This window comes from Balaenoptera ricei, chromosome 2 (genome assembly GCF_028023285.1).
Source record: "Balaenoptera ricei isolate mBalRic1 chromosome 2, mBalRic1.hap2, whole genome shotgun sequence".
Classification (NCBI taxonomy): domain Eukaryota; kingdom Metazoa; phylum Chordata; class Mammalia; order Artiodactyla; family Balaenopteridae; genus Balaenoptera; species Balaenoptera ricei.
In genome coordinates this window covers 32,180,849-32,199,443 of record NC_082640.1, presented here as the reverse complement: position 1 = coordinate 32,199,443, position 18,595 = coordinate 32,180,849, and the positions used below count along the sequence as shown (strand labels likewise).

At 41.4% G+C, this 18,595-nt stretch overlaps 1 protein-coding gene and 1 long non-coding RNA gene across 3 annotated transcripts in view; one reads left to right on the top strand and one right to left on the bottom strand.

The window, feature by feature from the left end:
• TRPM1 (transient receptor potential cation channel subfamily M member 1) overlaps window positions 1-18,595 on the top strand; it is a 70,590-nt gene that overhangs the window by 21,468 nt on the left and 30,527 nt on the right. Inside the window, exons 11-15 of the mRNA XM_059912295.1 lie at window positions 106-156; window positions 2,634-2,774; window positions 3,692-3,721; window positions 8,393-8,685; window positions 11,118-11,346. Of these exons, the coding sequence (XP_059768278.1) occupies window positions 106-156; window positions 2,634-2,774; window positions 3,692-3,721; window positions 8,393-8,685; window positions 11,118-11,346 (744 nt within the window). The remainder of the gene's footprint in view (window positions 1-105; window positions 157-2,633; window positions 2,775-3,691; window positions 3,722-8,392; window positions 8,686-11,117; window positions 11,347-18,595) is intronic.
• LOC132359055 (uncharacterized) overlaps window positions 781-18,595 on the bottom strand; it is a 32,599-nt gene continuing 14,784 nt past the window's right edge. Inside the window, exons 5-6 of one of the 2 annotated variants that reach the window (XR_009500714.1) lie at window positions 3,364-3,504; window positions 781-945 (exon numbers count right to left, since the gene is read on the bottom strand). This is a non-coding gene — a long non-coding RNA (uncharacterized LOC132359055). Of the gene's footprint in view, window positions 946-3,363; window positions 3,505-8,817; window positions 8,903-18,595 lie in introns of those variants that run through there. The other variant, XR_009500713.1, reaches the window with a different exon arrangement.

Genomic DNA, 18,595 nt, shown 5'->3' with positions numbered 1-18,595 from the left:
TATAAAAGACACAGGACTTCATTAATTCTATAAAGTAGAGCTGGATTTTACTCCAAAAGTTGAAGAGAAAAACATATTTAATATGGCTGAATGTTTCTCTTTCAGAGACTGGGTCCACCAAACACACTTCATTTGCTGGTGAGGGATGTAAAAAAGGTCAGTCTGCTCTTTCATAGTCCTTCACCTGTTGATGTCTTTTAATGAGACATTTTTTAAAGCAATTTTTTAAATTTCCAAATGTGTCATCATCTTATTGGAGGCATAAGAAGTCATGAATTCCTCTCTCCATGAAAAGAGTTTACTTTTAAAAAATGTCATCTTCTTTAAATGAAATGTTCATCCCACACACAATGGGCTCGCGCTGAATGACTGTTTGACAGCGGGTTGGCCCCATCACCAAGGCAGGAGCACCAGCCAAGGGGTGGGGTCCTCACTGCTGCCCAGAACCCCCATGCTCTGCGTGTTTCAGATCTGCCCCTCACCCCTTCACTGTGCCTCTTTCCAGAAGTCCTAGCAGGATGGGCCTCATGTCATTCTGCGTGTCCTGTGCAGCAGTTCTTGGCTCTTTCTGTTTCCTCCTTAGTAAGTGATAGATGCTTTCCCCCATCCCCAGCGCTACTAATGCCTTACAGTCTGCCTTCTTGTAGGATCCCGTCCACTCCCTGTTCTGTCCCGGTGTTTCTTGGGTCCTATCACCACAGGCTGGAGGGTCAGACCAGGTTAACGCAGAGCAATTCATTCGGCCAGAATGCAGTCCCTGGCATGCAGAGTGCAGGACATGTACTCATGTTCTGAGCGGGAGGAAGTAATGCAAAGGAGAGAAGAGGGCCTTCAGCCAGAGTCCCGGATAGGCTGGTCAGACTTCATACAAATATCTAATTCTGCTAATGTGAGAATTTGGCTTTTACTATGCACACTCATTGGATCAGAGCAGAATCGGTGGATCTGGGAACCAAGAGAGACCAGTGAGTGCCCTTGTTTCCCACTTTCACAGATTTCTTAGATTCAGAAGCGCTAACATTCAAAAGCCACAGCTACTCAAGTGTAGACCCAACCACGTCTCACCTAAGTGGCTTCGATCATCCTCCTCCCACACTCCCCAGACACAGGACGCCCCCACTTAAAAGCCTCCACGTCTCATGAAATTCAAGCTCCTGCTAAGAGACTTGCACCCACTGGGCCTATCACATACCCACCACACGTATTCTGTCCCAGGGCCATGCCCATCTCACATCTGCAGTGCTCTCCCACCTCGGCCCCTACAGCCCCTGCTCTGCCTACCTCCACAGGAAGCCCTTTCTCACCCTCCCACCTGCCCACCCTAGCAGAGTGGGGGCCTGAACACACTGCTGCATCGGGACCGAGGGTGGCTTGGCCCTTTTCCCCCAAAACAGCAAACTCCCCAAGGCAGGGCTGTACCTCCTTATCCCCTCATATGGAATCCCCGACTTGGTCAAGGATCACGGTAGGGGCTGAACAAACTTGCAATGGCTGAGTGAAGGATTCAGTCCTCATGTACAGGGAGGACATTTGGAAGGTGTAGCCTCCATGGGACGGACCCCAGGTTTCTACCATCATTTCAGCCATAGGAAATTAACCAAGCAGGAAACAGCACATAGCAAAACATCCTTATAATGGACCGGTCACCTCTGCCTCCTGGATAAGCCAACGGCCCTCTGGCGTGAATGACCGACTTACAGATGCACAGATGCCCCCCTGCCCTCCTCCCCTCCACCCACACGCTACCTTTATCTCAACACAGCCTCTTCCGTTCTGCTGCAGGACTCTGCCCCTTCACCGACTCCCGGGCACATCAGATAGTTTGCAGTGTTTGTGTTCTTACTGAAATCTGAGGGGTCCCCCAGAAAGTCACAGGGCACCATGTGGAGCTTTCCCTAGAAAGTTCCCGGCCCCAGGGGTATTCTGTCCGCCCGCTGTCTTCCACAGAGTCCTCCTGTCTGCCACGCTGCTCACTCCCTCCTTCTGCAGAAAATCTGGACGCCAGCCCCCCGAAGCTGGCTTCTCCCCTGCAAGCAGCTGGCAAAGCACCTTCTCAACAAAATGAATCTGCTCTTTTCACCAGCTACACCATCTTTCCTTTATGTATTTTTTCCTTAATCAATATTTTTTTTATCGAAGCATAGTTGATTTACAATGTTGTGTTCATTTCTGCTGTACAGCAAAGTGATTCAGTTATACATTTATATACATTTTTAATATCCTTTTTTATGGAAGCATAGTTTATAATGTTGGGTTAATTCCTGCTGTATAGCAAAGTGATTCAATTATACATATATACATTCTTTATATATATATTCTTTTCTTTCCCTTATGTTTAAATGCACATTACAGGCCATTCTGTCCGAGTCCACGGACAAGCCCAGGCCTCTCCCCTCCAGCCTCATGGGCTTCTAATTCTTCTCATTGGGAAGTCTAACCCATTTTCTGGAACATGGTTTACCCCCTTATCTCCCGCAATCCTATAGTAAAAGACTGAAGATTGTTTAATGCCCCGTTGGTACCACTAACTCTCACGTCGTAGGCAGGAATGACCATGATGCCGAGGTGTGTGCCGAAGCCCACGCTGCGGGTTCCTTCTCGCAGGGCCTGAGACACAGCTTCTTTTCTTACAGGGCAACCTTCCGCCTGATTACCACATCAGCCTCATAGACATTGGGCTCGTGCTGGAGTACCTCATGGGGGGCGCCTACCGCTGCAACTACACAAGGAAGGGCTTCCGGACCCTTTACAACAACCTGTTTGGACCCAAGAGGGTAGAACTCAGCGAACACGTGGGGTTCTGTGGTTCCCAGAATCACATGTGGTTCCTTGCTAGCCTTTCCAATAACTCAGCCGCTTCAAAGCTGAGCTCACCACCCCATCCCCTAGCACACCTGCCCGTCCTCCCACAGTGGCTCTCGGTGGGAGGTCTCAGCATGCCTCCAGACGCCCAGGCTTCACCATGCACCTTCCTTCCAGACGCCCAGGCTTCACCACGCACCTTCCTCCCTCAGCTCGTTGGGCCACACAGCCCAGCACTTGCCCTGGCCCCATCCTTTGTCCGCAATAGCCTTCCTCCCAGGCTCCCTTGTCTCTGCCCTCTCCCATCCATCCTACCACTGGACGTGCCCCAGTTCTCCAAAACGAGGGACCCAACAGTGCCCTCCCTGCTCAAAAATTCCTGAGGATCCCCAGCGCCTGACGAATCACTGTCAAGCTCATGATCATAGCGTCTAAGGCTCTCCCCAGCCGTCCCCACCCTGCTGTGGGCGACCATGTACCACTGCCAGAATCAAACTCTACTACTGTGTCTGTGGCATCTTCCCCCATCAAAACCCCACGCGTGTCGCAAGCCCAACTCACGTGTGAGATCTTCCATGAAGCCCTTGCCTCGCCCGCACTCAGAGCCCCATAGCTGTGTGTCTGCTCTGTGGGTGAACTTCTCTGGTTCTACCTGGGCTGCGGGTCCCATGTCTGCACATCTCTCTCCTCACCTGACCTGGGCTGACAGAAGCAGAGGTTCCATATTAAAGCATTTCCTTTCCTTGGGTTTGTCCTTAATTGTTAACGATACCAAGTACTTTTTAATCTATTATTATTGCTACTAACGATATTACTAATGTACAACCCCCAGTATCATAACATCAGTTATCTGATTCCATTCATTTTTTTCTCCCCTTTCATTATGCAGCCTAAAGCTCTCAAACTTCTGGGAATGGAAGTAAGTAGGACTTGTTTCCAATGGTTTTATGATATTGTGGTCTAGTATATGGAGCCCTCTTCGTTTTGTATTTAACATAAAATTGCACAAGTTTGTTTTCCATGAATAAATCCACTACACCACACACCAAAATTTACTTGGATGATTTAGTCAAATTATATTAAAAAAGATCACAGACATGTTTTAAAAGGTAAAAGCCACCCAATTCATTTTTATTAAAATCAAGAACAAGTCAAGCACATCCATTATTGTTGGCATCATCAACCCCACTGGTTTTTAAAAGTGTTCTGGAAATTTTACCACGTGAAAAAATAAATAAAAGAAGGATACTTTAAAAAGCGGAAAAATTATTATCGGCAAAAAAATTTGGTTTCTAGAAAACCCAGAAACATTGACAAAGTTTCCTCATAATAGGACAAAAGTATCCAGAAATCACCTTAGCAAGGAAACTTAAGAACAAATCACTAGGACTTCGCTGGTGGTGCAGTGGTTAAGAATCCTCCTGCCAATTCAGGGGACATGGGTTTGAGCCCTGGTGCAGGAAGATCCCACATGCCGTGGAGCAACTAAGCCACAACTACTGAGCCTGTGCTCTAGAGCCCACAAGCCACAACTACTGAAGCCCGTGTGCCTAGAGCCCGTGCTCCACAACAAGAGAAGCCACTGCAATGAGAAGCCTGCGCACCGCAATGAAGACCCAACGCAGCCCAAAAAATTAATTAATTAATTTTTAAAAAAGCACTAGACATGAAAATATATAAATGAGTGAAAGAAATATTATAACACAGAATAATAAGGCTGTCTATTGTAAAGACTCTTCTCAAATTCATGAGTCAAATAGCATCCCAATTTCTGAATGGATTCAGGGTAGAAGGTTTTGATTCTGTGTTCACAGTTGACACTGACCTTCAGCACAACTAGAAGAGTTATGATATGCAGCTTTCCATAAGTCCATGCTCTCTTAGGTTGGTTGCATCATGTTGGCTTTATCTGTTGGGTGAAAGTTTGGTGGAACTCTCCTGTAAAATAGCCTGGTCCCAGTCCTGTGTTTTAGGGGCATATTTTTCACTGCCTTTATAATAATTTTCATAACATGAGTTCATTGAGCTTTTCTATTTTCTAGAGTCAGCTTTGGTCAATTATATTTTCCTAGCAAACAATTTACTTCTAGACTTTCAAGTACTTTGGTATAAAACTTTACATAGTATTCTAATTTTTTCAATATCTTTAGTTGTGTGCCATTTCTTGTTCCAATTTTTTTATATTTATATCTTCTCCCTTTTTTTCTTAACCATACTTGCCTTCAGATTTGATTGGTATTTTTGCTTTATTAAGCAGCTTTCTTTTTTCTGTTTTCTATTTTATTAATATCTTTGATTTGTATTCATTCCTTCCATATACTTTATATGGAGTTACTGTATTATTTTTATTGACTCAATTTGAAAGTGAAGTTTGCCCATTTTCTTTTTTTTTAATTTTTATTTTAATTAGTTAGCTCAGAGGAATCAATCTATACTGACAGATTGTCAAGGCACTGGGATAGATGGGGGAAGATTATTTGGGAGTGTATGAGGAAGAGGCCCTTCCCAAGGGACTCCAAATTATACCATATTTATAGTGTTCACGTCATTTTTTTTGTTTTTTTGGCCATGCCATGCGGAATGTGGGATCTTAGTTTCCCAACCAGGGATGGAACCTGTGCCCCCTGAAGTGGGAGCGTGGAGTCTTAACCACTGGACTACCAGAGAAGTCCCTGCCTATTTTCAATCTTTCCTGTATTCCAATAAATGCATAAAAGAGTATAAATTTCTTCTCTGAGCATTGTTTTCATGGTATCCCACAGGTTTGGGTAAGTAGAACTTTCATTGTAATTCATTTCTAAACAGTTTATACTTTCCTCATTAATCCACAAGTTATTTATAAGTGTATTTAAAATTTTCCAGATACAGAATTTTGTTATTGCTGTTATCCTACTCTTGTTGATTTTTAATTTTATTCTTTGAGTGTATACTACATGATTTCTGATATCTGGAATTTGTTGATATAGAAAATCTCAAAAGAATTAGGGAATAATGCCAGGTGGAATTTTGTTAATGATTCACGTGTATTAGAAAAAAATGTGTATTCCTGGTTTGTTGGGTACAATACATATACGTCTTTGTCAGATCAAACTTGGTAATGTTATTATTCAATTTGCTTCTATCTATACTAATTTTTTCAAGTTGATTTCTAAGTGAGGTGAGTTTAGAGGCTCTTACTGTGATTGTGGATGGGTCAATTTCTTTTTAACTTCCAGTTCATATCTTTTGTTATTTTGTTGGGTTGTTTCTTTTTCTTGTTGCTTTGTGGCAGTTCTTGCATTTTAGGGAAATTAATCCTTTGTTGGTTATATTCTTTCTCTAACAATCTTAAAATTATTTTAAGAGAATTTGCATACAACTAGTATTTTAATAATACAATGTATTATTGAAAGATAGGCTTAAAAGGGTTTCTGTTTTACAGCATTTCATTAGTCCTTAGTGGATTTTTATTTGACTGGATATATTCTTGAAAATAAAGCTATGTTTATTTTTTAATTTCCATAATGTCAATTTTTAACCTTCCTAAATGACCGAAACTGTAGTTTTACTGGGACAAATTAGAAAACTGAACAAAAACACTTTTTAAATTAATTAATTAATATATTTATTTTTGGCTGTGTTGGGTGTTTGTTGCTGGGCGCGGGCTTTCTCTAGTTGAGGCGAGCGGGGCCTACTCTTCGTTGCGGTGTGCAGGCTTCTCATTGCGGTGGCTTCTCTTGTTGTGGAACACGGGCTCTAGGTGCACAGGCTTCAGTAGTTGTGGCATGTGGGCTCAGTAGTTGTGGCACACGGGCTTAGTTGCTCCGCGGCATGTGGGATCTTCCTGGCCCAGGGCTCGAACCCGTGTCCCCTGCATTGGCAGGCGGATTCTTAACCACTGTGCCACCAGGGAAGTCCCTGAACAAACACATTTAAATCCAAGGCAAGATACAATAGTTTCAGTAAAAATGTCAGACAACTCATTATAAGGTTACAAAACTTGGGTTAGTCATGAACAACATGTGATAGGAATTGGAGAGCCAGTCTCCCCCCCTCACCCCCACCCTGCCCAGCCACTCCAGCTGTGTGTATGTGGGCAAATTATTCAGACTTTGGGTCACAACTTCCTCATCTGATGGAATGGAACACATTCACAACCTCTCAGAGTCAGTACAAGAATAAAAGAAAAAAAAAAAAAAAGAGGGCTTCCCTGGTGGTGCAGTGGTTGAGAATCTGCCTGCTAATGCAGGGGACACGGGTTCGAGCCCTGGTCTGGGAAGATCCCACATGCCGCGGAGCAACTAAGTCCATGAGCCACAATTACTGAGCCTGCGCGTCTGAAGCCTGTGCTCCGCAACAAGAGAGGCCGCGATAGTGAGAGGCCCACGCACCGCGATGAAAAGAGGCCCCCACTTGCCGCAACTAGAGAAAAGCCCTCGCACAGAAACGAAGACCCAACACAACCATAAATAAATAAATAAATAAATAAATAAATAAAATTTTTTTTAAAAAAATAAAAAGAATAAAAGTAGATCATTGACGAGAAAGCTGTTTGCAAAAGAGCAAATATCCATTTCTGTTATTCTACTGGGTACTGAAGTCCTAGCCTGGAATAGTCTGAGCCCCATATATTTCCATGCCACTCCCGTGTTTCAACCCCAATTCTCCCAGTCGCGACAGACATTCCTTTAGGGTCCTTCTCCGCTTTCAGAATCATCCCTCATAATCCCTTTAGGAAATGGGAAATGGTGACCCTCCATTTATAGCACATCCATGAAAAGACAAAGCTCATTCAAAATGGAGCACTTGTGGGACCTCCCTGGTGGCTCAGTGGTTAGGAATCCGCCTGCCAATGCAGGGGACACGGGTTCGAGCCCTGGGCCAGGAAGATCCCACATACCGTGGAGCAAGTAAGCCCGGGCACCACAACTACTGAAGCCTGCGGGCCTAGAGCCCATGCTCCGCAGCAAGAGAAGCCACCACAATGAGAAGCCTGCTCACCGCAACAAAGAGTAGCCCCCACTCACTGCAACTAGAGAAAGCATGCAGCAACGAAGACCCAACACAGCCAAAAATAAATAAATTAATTAATTAATAATAATTTTTAAAAATGGAACGCTTGCTTCCTTAAACCATTAGTAGGGAAACAAGACATTTTTCTCCATCCCCTTTTACATTTTTCCTATTAATCTCTGGTTCAGCCGTATCTGGCAAACAAGTGTTGGTACTTGAAGACTTCCCTGAGGAAATAAGCTACAGGCTTTATCTCTCCCATGGGGTGATTTGGATTGAAGTGTTTTCTTTGTTTTAGTTTTGCAGCATCTCTTCAATTTTTAGAGGCTTTTGGAGGAAAAAAAAATCCTGCCAACCCAGGGGTATAAACTCTTCAAACAGTAGTATGCCTTTTCAGCTCATTTGGTTTTCGATGGTTTACTTATAATAAACATGTGCATCTTTTCAAAAGAATTAGTACACTTGTTGGAAACCACAGATGTACTTAGAATTCTCTTTATTCCCTTGGAGGGAGAGGTTTCCCTTTTTCCAGTTGTCCTGAAACCCTTTGTTGCACGTTTATGGCAGAACCGTGGCAAAGGTGCTTCTCTCCCCTCAGGATGATGAGCCTCCAGCCAAAGGGAAGAAAAAGAAGAAGAAGAAGAAGGAGGAGGAGTTGGACATCGATGTGGACGACCCCGCCGTGAGTCGATTCCAGTACCCCTTCCACGAGCTGATGGTGTGGGCCGTGCTGATGAAGCGCCAAAAAATGGCAGTCTTCCTCTGGCAGCGGGGAGAGGAGAGCATGGCAAAGGCCCTGGTGGCCTGCAAGCTCTACAAGTCGATGGCCCACGAGTCCTCCGAGAGCGAGCTGGTGGACGACATCTCCCAGGACCTGGACAACAACTCAAAGTGAGTGTCCAGAGGGAATTTAAGGACCAGGAGACACTCTGGTCCTGAGCGCCATCCCTTTGCTGGGAAGGGTGGCAAATGCATCTCTCACTTAAGTACAGTTACCTTTAACGCTTGTTCATCAAGTGCTTTGTCCATTGTGTCTGTATGTTTCCTTCTGTCTCTCTGAGGCGTTTCTGGACTCTCATTGTTTTTGTTGACTGCCTTCTGGTGCAAACTAGGGAAACCCAATTTTAATCAATATATGTTTCTTGTTGAAATATAGTTGATTTACAATGTTGTGGTAATGTCTGCTGTACAGCAAAGTGACTCAGTTATACATATATATATGTATATATATATATATATATATATATATACACACATATTCTTTTTTTATATTCTTTTCCATTATGGTTTATCACAGGATATTGAATATAGTTCCTTGTGCTATGCAGTAGGACACCTTGCTGTTTATCCATTCTATATATGAAAGCTTACCCCAACCTCCCTCCCCCTTGGCAACCACCGGTCTGTTCTCTATGTCCATGATTCTGTTTCTGGGAAACACAATTTTAGTGCAAAGACAATGAGACCAATTTTCATAAGGAAACAACCTTAGTGAACCTGTGCCCTTGGACTTGACCTTCACAAGTACCTCTGGATTTCCCCCCCTTAGGACAGCTACAGGGGGCTGGAGTTGGGTATTTCCCTCCCTCTAGTTCAGTTAGGCTCTGATAAAACACCAATAGGTTAAGCTCTGGTTAGCCAGTTTCCCCCGAGGGCAGGCCTTGTTAAGAAGAACAGAGTGCTATGGGCATAGCTCAGAATGGACCCTTTCCCCTCTCCCAGATGGCAGCATGAGAGGATTCTTCCCCCATCTTCTCTGTGAGAACTTGGTGGGGCTCCTGGAGGTAAAACTCACAAAAATGTGGACACTTCTCTATGCCTGGGCCACCCGGAGCTATTAACTTGCAGACTTGTCCTCACGGGGCCTCCAGAAATTCATCAATTACAGTTCAGGTTTTCCAACCTGGCGCTGGTTCCCCGGGTTTGTGCTCCATTAAGTTGTGATTCTCAGTATCTGCCTTCTGTCTTTCCAGTTTGGTGGACAGCAATTTGCCCTGTGACCTCAATTCTCTGATGAATCTAGCAAAGTCGTGGATTTTGAGTTTGTTGAGCTTTTTTACTTTTTATTAGGTCAGAGTGGCAACTTCCAAGTCCCTTACGTGTGGAACCAGAAACCAGAAGTCCCCGTGCAACTTTACAGACATGTGAACTTGAATTGTACACAGGCCCCTCTGCCAGCATGTAATATCTTTGTTTTGTGAAGCACCCTGCTTATCTTTTGGACTGGATTTCTAAAATCACTAGCTGACTTCTAAACATCAGGTGTTCAAGCCTCTTACAAACAGGGAGGCGTTCCCCTGCCTCCATCTGTTGGCAAGCCCTGTCCCTCTGCTTCCTAGAGGACCCTCGTGGTGACCCCCTGCAGCCTGTGGGGCCTGAGGCCAGAAGGTACTGCAGAGTCTGCGTCTCCATCCCCCACAAGTAATGCCTCCCTTTTTCATCCTTCCACTCAGAACTGGCATCAAATCTTCTATAAAATGGAGAAACAAAAGCAAAGAAAGGTGATCCCTATAGGACTGTACCTTAACCACATCAATGCCACGCAAAAAGTTGAAGGAACAAGAAATGTTCATGACTATCATTAAATCCTCGCATCAGGGTCACGTGGAAAGGGAATACATCTTATGTTCACAAATCACCTGTGTCCCCTTCTCCATCCGCCACTTGGTACCCATCACTCCCCCTCCCCCACCTCCAGCAATTGGTCCTCCCTGCTCTGGGTCCCCATGGCAACTAGACCTTGTCTCCTTCACAGCACTGAGAGCGCTCTTGTAATCCATGTGTCACTGAAGTATTACACTCATATGGGAGAAGGCACGTGTGTAAAACATGCAGCTTGATGACTGTTCACAAACACAACACACAACTTTGACCAGCACCCTCAAGAAACAGGACCCTACCTGTGCCACCAGCTCTCCTGGAGGCCCTTTCAATGTCCACCTCTCCCCTGCACCAAGGATGGCCACTGTTCTGACTTCCAGTCCCACAGGCGCTGTTTTCAAACTCTCATTTGCCATCTTTTCCATCTGCATCCCTGTTCTGTGAACACCTGAGGGGAGGGACTTTGTCTTTGCTCTGTCCCTGGTGCCTGAGGGGCAGACTTGGGATCCACCTAAAGCTCCATCTACAGCAAGAGCAGTCAGCCCCTGACATGGCTAAGCACAGACCCTGGCCCCTGGCTGTCCCCTCTGGGTACATCCCCTGGAGCTCCCAGAGGACAGGGAGTCAAGGACTCTGTGTCCTGTGGCTCCATGACATCCCCGTGGACACAGCTCTCTAATGAAGAGCATGTGGCCACCCCGCTCCCATCTCTGTCTCTGCAGAGACTTTGGCCAGCTTGCTGTGGAGCTCTTGGACCAGTCCTACAAGCATGACGAGCAGATCGCCATGAAACTGCTGACCTACGAGCTGAAAAACTGGAGCAACTCGACCTGCCTCAAACTGGCTGTCGCAGCCAAACATCGGGACTTCATCGCCCACACCTGCAGCCAGATGCTGCTGACTGACATGTGGATGGGAAGGCTGCGGATGAGGAAAAACCCTGGCCTGAAGGTATGTGTGACGTGGTTGGTAAGCACGGTGTAGTGACAAGTGACACCTGTGAGCTCTGACTCCCTGCCTGGCCGAGCTAAGCACTTGCTGTGGTTTATTTCATCCATGACTCTGAACAACCCCAGGAAGGAGACGCCATGGCAATCCTTGTCTTACAGGAGAACCTGAAGGTGCAAGATTAAGGGATAGGATCTGAGCTGCAAGGCATGGGACTGGCTCCTGAATCCAGGTGGTCTAACGCCAGAGCCTGACCTGCAGCATGACTGGCTTACAGGCTTGGAGTCCACCCTAATCACTCATGCATCCCTGGACCAGCCACCCGCCGCTAAGGCAGACACCTGAGCTCTATTTCTATAGATGCCCTTACAACTCCAAAATTGTCTGATATCGTTTTGTTTTACTTTTTAAAAAATTTTTACTGAAATATAGTTGATTTACAAGGTTGTGTTAGTTTCAGGTGTACAACAAAGTGATTCAGTTATACATATATATATATATATATATATTCTTTTTTTTACATTCTCTTCCATTATAGGTTATCACAAGATATTGAGTAGAGTTCCCTGTGCTATACAGGAGGTCCTTGTTGATTATCTATTTTATATATAGTAGTTTGTGCCTGTTAATCCCGAACTCTTAATTTATCCCTCCCCCTCTTCCCCTTTGGTGGCCACAAGTTTGTTTTCTATGTCTGTGAGTCTATTTCTGTTTTGTAAATAAGTTCATTTGTATCCTTTTTTTAGATTCCACATATAAGCGATATCATATGATATTTGTCTCTCTCTTTCTGACTTACTTCACTTAGTATGATAATCTCTAGGTCCGTCCATGTTGCTGTAAATGGCATTATTTCATTCTTTTTTTATGGCTGAATAATATTCCATTGTGTATATACACCACATCTTCTTTATCCATTCATCTGTCAATGGACACTTAGGTTGCTGTCTGATATCATTTTAATTGGCAATGTTTTCATTCTGTGGGGTTTATGAGAGAATGTGAAGCTATGAAAGTGTTTGAAAAGGATTTAAGGGATAGAAAATTGTACTGAGACCAAATCCCAGCTCTGCTGTTTACTACTGTTAACGACTAGGTTATCTTAAGGAGAGATTCTAATCTTCAAATAACCTACTCTGTAAAGGCAATATTATACTGAGCTCATGGGATTGCTATGAGGATAAAGAAAAGACCATATATGTTATCCTGGGCATCAGGGTTCTGACATACAGAAGGCACTTGGTTTCTTAAAAATATGTTGGAAACAGTTCTCAGAGCTTTCTGAGATGCTTTTCCCGGGTTATAATCCTCAAATTGGGCTTGAATAAAAATTTCCATTTCTTTCTTTAAAAAAAAATATAAATGTCATGCCTAATTGCCCACTTATACACAATGCACTAAGCTGATATTATACATAAGTTTGGATATTAATAAATAGTTTTCAGAATATCAAGAATAATGAGAAGATCCTGAAGATTTTTTTTAAAAAAAGAGCAGGTTTCCCACAAAGGGATGAACATCAGGTTGGCATCAGACTTTCTGTTAATAATACTGAAACCTAGAAGGCACTGAAACAAGGCCTTCATAGTTCTGAGAGGATTTGGAACCTGGATTTTTTTTTTTTTTTTTTTTTTTTACCCAGTCCAGCTATTTTAAACATGAGGATAGGATATCTATTTAAGATAGACAAAGATTCAAGTTATATACTTTCTACTTACTCCTTCAGAAAAAGTACTTCAGCTGGTATTCCACTGAAAGAAGCGTTCAAAATTACAAGAACACAGGTGATGTGGAATGCAAGAAACAAGCCCCAGTTTTTAAAAATCCCCATATGAAAAAGCAGTTGGATGAAATAAGTGCAAAGAGTTAGTGATATGCAAGAAGAAAGTACACAGAAGAATAGAAATGATTCCAACAAATAGATGCAGTGACTAAGATGCTATAACGTATCAGGGGTATGGGTTAGGGAAACAAAAAGAGTTCATAATCATTAATGAGAAAGTGGAAGTAGAATCAAACACCAGGGAAAACAAAAAAACTGCACACAAAAGTTAAGGCTCGGTTATGATTTAAATTAAAATTTGGTACGATTTTTGAGTGACTGGTAGAAGGTAAGAAAGACCATTTGACCTTTGATACCATGATCAGGTTTCTCTAGTGGCACCAGAATTCTACATTAAAATTGCAATCACAGCACGCCATGTGGCTGTACAATAGACAGTATTTTATATGGTAATAAAAATGTAAATGCTTTTTACTGATCTTCAGTTTTTTAGAATGATCCAATAGACCTAAATATAAATCCTAAATATAATACAAAGTTTATCAAGTATGAAACTACGAAAGTAAAGGTACAGATAAGAAAAGTTGGCTGGTGGGAAGGGGAAGAGAGAGTGGTAAACAGCATAATATCCCCATATTGTAAAGTGGGGAATCAGAACTGTCAAGAGTTATTGAAACAAGAGGTGAAGATTCCAGTATATTGTGTAAAGTTAAAAGGTAACTTCATAGGAACTGAAAATACTGATGTGGTTGTTAAAAACGGGAGCAGAGGGGGAAGGAGATAAATTAAGATAAAGTCTCATCTAAAATAATAGGATGTCAATAGATACTTAGATTACTAAGATAGTACTTAAATTAACAAAGAAATAGCAACATAAGATATCGCCCATGTTGCTAAAAATATGAAAGTATCCATAACAGCTAAAACCAGAAATAGAAACAAGTGTCTCAAACTAGAATTCAAAAATTTCTCTTGAAGACAAATGATATGAAACTATATATTTAAAAAAACACACTGGGAACCTGAGTACATCAACCCAGAATAACCAACATCAAGACACACTTTAATAAAGTTATTGGATTTTAATGAAAAAAAAAATTCTTTGAGCTTCTAGGCAAAAAAAAAAAAAAAAAAATCAAGTGACTTCTAAGCGGAAAAAATTCAATTATCATCAGACTTTCAATAGCAACCATTTATGTCAGAAAAAAAATGGTGTGTATCATATAAAAATACTCCCAGAAAGAAAATTGAGGCAAAGATTTTATATCTAGCAAAAGTGATGGTCAAATATAAAGGGTACACATGACATGTTGCCAACAGGCAAGAACTCAGGGAAATATTGTTGCTATGAGCACTTTCTGAAGAATCTGTTAGAGAAAGAATCTCCAACAACCAAAATAACCAGAGAGGCATCAGCAACAGGACAGATAGTCAGCATCAGATACATATTTACTTGTAGTGTTAAAACTAAGTGACAGTTAAGTGGGAGAGAAAATAGTATATAACAGCTATATGTTCTGATAATATAGATATAATAGAACCATTTAAAAATGAGAGGAGGGACTTCCCTGGTGGCGCAGTGGATAAGAATCTGCCTGCCAATGCAGTGGACACGGGTTCGATCTCTGGTCTGGGAAGATCCCACATGCCATGGAGCAACTAAGCCCGTGTGCCACAACTACTGAGCCTGCGCACCTAGAGCCTGTGCTCCGCAACAAGATAAGCCACAGCAAGGAGAAGCCCACACATCTCAATGAAGAGTAGCCCCTGCTCACTGCAACTAGAGAAAGCCCGCACACAGCAACGAAGACCCAACGCAGCCAAAAATAAATAAAATTACATCTTTTTTAAAAAGTAAAATCAAATAAAAAAATAAAAATGAGAGAAGAATGGGGAGCACCTGTGCAAAAAAAAGTGTAACTTTTCAGTAATCATAATTGATAGTGGTAGTATTAACATCATTATTCTGAAACTGTTAAGTTAAAGCAACTGAGTAACAGTGAGATATTTTAATTCTGTCACACCCCTCTGTCCTTGAGAACTAGGACTTGGTGTGGAAGAAAAGGAAACACAGATGTAATCTGGAAGAGGATAAGCAGAAAAGCCTATAGTACTTAATTGGAAGCATCAATATGAATTCATTCCAGCTCTGGCCAATGAAAAGCCTAGAAACAAAGACCTACCCAAAAGCATGAACATTCCTAGTGCCCAGACTGTGGCCTTGAAATATCATTTCCCATTCACTGAAGCCAGAACTTCTTGGAGAAATGGTTGATTCCAGGTCTGTAGCAGGATATGTACAAGATGAGCCCAGAACAGTTGACACACCAGATGTTAAAGAAGTTATCAAGGACCTCTAGGGTCAGATCAGGGGGACCCAGAAGCAAACATGAAGAGGCTTCCACTGGCCAAATGAACAGGGCAGTTTGACTTTCAATACTATTACTAATAGCAATGAATAGCAAATATCTTTAAATCCATGAGTTCATAACAATATTTTTAAGTAAATATATACACTAATAAAGAACTATCAGAAAGAAAAATTAAGAAAACAGTCATCCCATATACAGTTGTATCAAAAAGAATAAAACACCTAGGAATAAATTTAACCAAGAAGGTGAAAACCTGTATATTGAAAACTATGAGATATTAATTAAAGAAATTGAAGAAGACACAAATAAATGGAAAGATATTCCATGCTCAAGGATTGGAAGAATTAATATTGTTAAAAAGTCCATGCTACCCAAAGCAATATACAGATTTAATGCAATCCCTATTAAAATTCCAATAGCATTTTTCACAGAAATAGAACAAGCAATCCTAAACTTTATGTGGATCCAAAAAGATTCCCAATAGCCAAAGCAGTTCTGAGAAAGAAGAACAAAGCTGGAGGCTTCATGCTCCCTGATTTCAAACCTTATTACAAAGCTATTGTAATTAAAACAATGGAAACAGGCACATAGATCAATGGAACAGAATAGAGAGCCCAGAAATAAACCCATGCATATATTGTCAATAAATTTATGACAAAGAAGCCAAGAATATACAATAGGGAAAGGATAGTCTCTTCAATAAATCGTGTTGGGAAAATTGGACACCCACATGCAATGAAACTGAACCACTATTTTATACCATACCCCAAAATTAACACAAAATGGATTAAAGACTTGAACATAAGACCTAAAACCACAAAGCTCCTTGAAGAAAACATAAGCCCTTGACATGGTGATGATTTTTTTTAATCTGACACCAAAAGCAAAGGCAACAAAAGCAAAAATAAACAAGTGGGACTACATCAGACTAAAAAGCTTCTGCACAGCCAACGAAACCATCAACAAAGTGAAAAGGCAATGTACTGAATGAGAGAAAATAGTTGCAATTGTATGTCTGGTAAGGGGCTAATATCCAAGATATATAAAGAACTCATACAATTTAAAAGCAAAAAAACAAACAAATAATCCAATTAAATAATGGGCAGAAGATCTGAATAGACGTTTTCCCAAAGAAGACATACAGATGGCCAACAAGCACATGAAAATATACTCAACATCACTAATCACCAGGGAAGTACAAATCAAAACCACAATGAGATATCACCTCACACTTGTCAGAATGGCCATCATCAAAAAGGCAAGAAATAAGAAGTTTTGGCAAGGATGTGGAGAAAAGGAAACCCTGGTGCATTATTGGTGGGAATGTTGGTGGGTGTGCAGCCACTATGGAAAACAGCATGAAGGTTCCTCAAAAAATTAAAAATAGAACTACCATATGACCCAACAATTCCACTACTGGGTATTTATCCAAAGAAAACAACACTAACTTGAAAAGATATCTGCACCCTAGGTTCATTGCAGCATTATTTACAATGGCCAAGACATGGAAACAACCTAAGTGTGCATTGATGGATGAATGGATAAAAAATTGTGGTATATATATATATGTGTACATATATATGTATACAATGATATATATATACACAATGGAATATTATATATACATAATGTATATTATATATATACACACAATGGAATATTATTACATATACACAATGTATATTTTATACATATATATATATATATATATATAAAATGGAATATTATTCAGCCATAAAAAAGAATGAAATCTTGCCATTTGCGATGTGGATGGACCTCGAGGGCACTGTGCTAAGTGAAATAAGTCAGACAGAGAAAGACAAATACATTATGATCTCTTTTACATGTGAAAACTAAAAAAACAAAAAAGCAAGTTCATAGACACAGAGAACAGACTGGTTGTTGACAGAAGCAGGGGTGAGGGTGGGGTGGGAGAAATGGGTGAACTGGTTTTTATTTTTTTAGTTTAACTAAATTGAATACTTTATAATAAAAAAAAAACCCACAATGAAATAGCACTACACACCCACTAGAAAAGCTAAAATTAAAAGACTGACCATACCAAGTGTTGGCAAGCATGTGGAACAACTATAACTCTTCTACACTGCTGGTGGGAATACGAAATAGTTTAAAAAAAGAAAAATTAGTTATCTTCAGTAGCTGATAGGAAACCAATTCATTATCTTGAAAACAGGTACATAAAGGGGAAAGAATCAAGCATTTATCCTGCATTTTCTATATGAACTGAACCACTGGGTAACCACTGAGTAGATGAGGGGAACATCTCTTTGTAAAATTATTCCAGCCAAGAAATGGAAACCAAATGATAGCATTAGAACACCACCAATTTTCAACCCCAGTGAGTTAATGAATTGATATCAACAGCTGCTAACATCACCAAAAGAGAAATGGTATACTTTTTAATGAAAGAACACGCCATCTACAGTCTTGCCATAGGGCTCAAACCTGGGTCTGTTTTTGTTTCATAGATATGTTCATTTGTGTCGTATTTTAGATTCCACGTGTAAGTGATATCATATTGTATTTGTCTTTCTCTGTCTGACTTACTTTGCTTAGTATGATAATCTCTAGGTCCATCCAGGTTGCCGCAAATGGCAGTATTTCATTCTTTTTTATGGCTGAGTAGTAGTCCATTGTATATATGTACCACGTCTTCTTTATCTAGTCATCTGTCGATGGACATTTAAGTTGTTTTCATGTCTTGGCTATTGTAAATAGTGCTTCTATGAACATTGGGATGCATGCATCTTTTTGAATTATAGTTTTGTCTGGATATATGCCCAGGAGTGGGATTGCTACATCATATGGCAACTCTATTTTTAGTAACCTTCATACTGAACTTATCTACAAAGCAGAAACAGACTCACAGACATAGAGAACAGACTTGTGGTTGCCAAAGGGGAGGAGGGGTGGGGGAGGGAAGGACTGGGTGTTTGGGATTAGCAGATGCAAACTAGTATATATAGGATGGATAAACAACAAGGCCCTACTGTATAGCACAGGGAATTATATTCAATATCCTGTGATAAACCATAATGGAAAAGAATATGAAAAAGAATATATATAACTGAGTCAC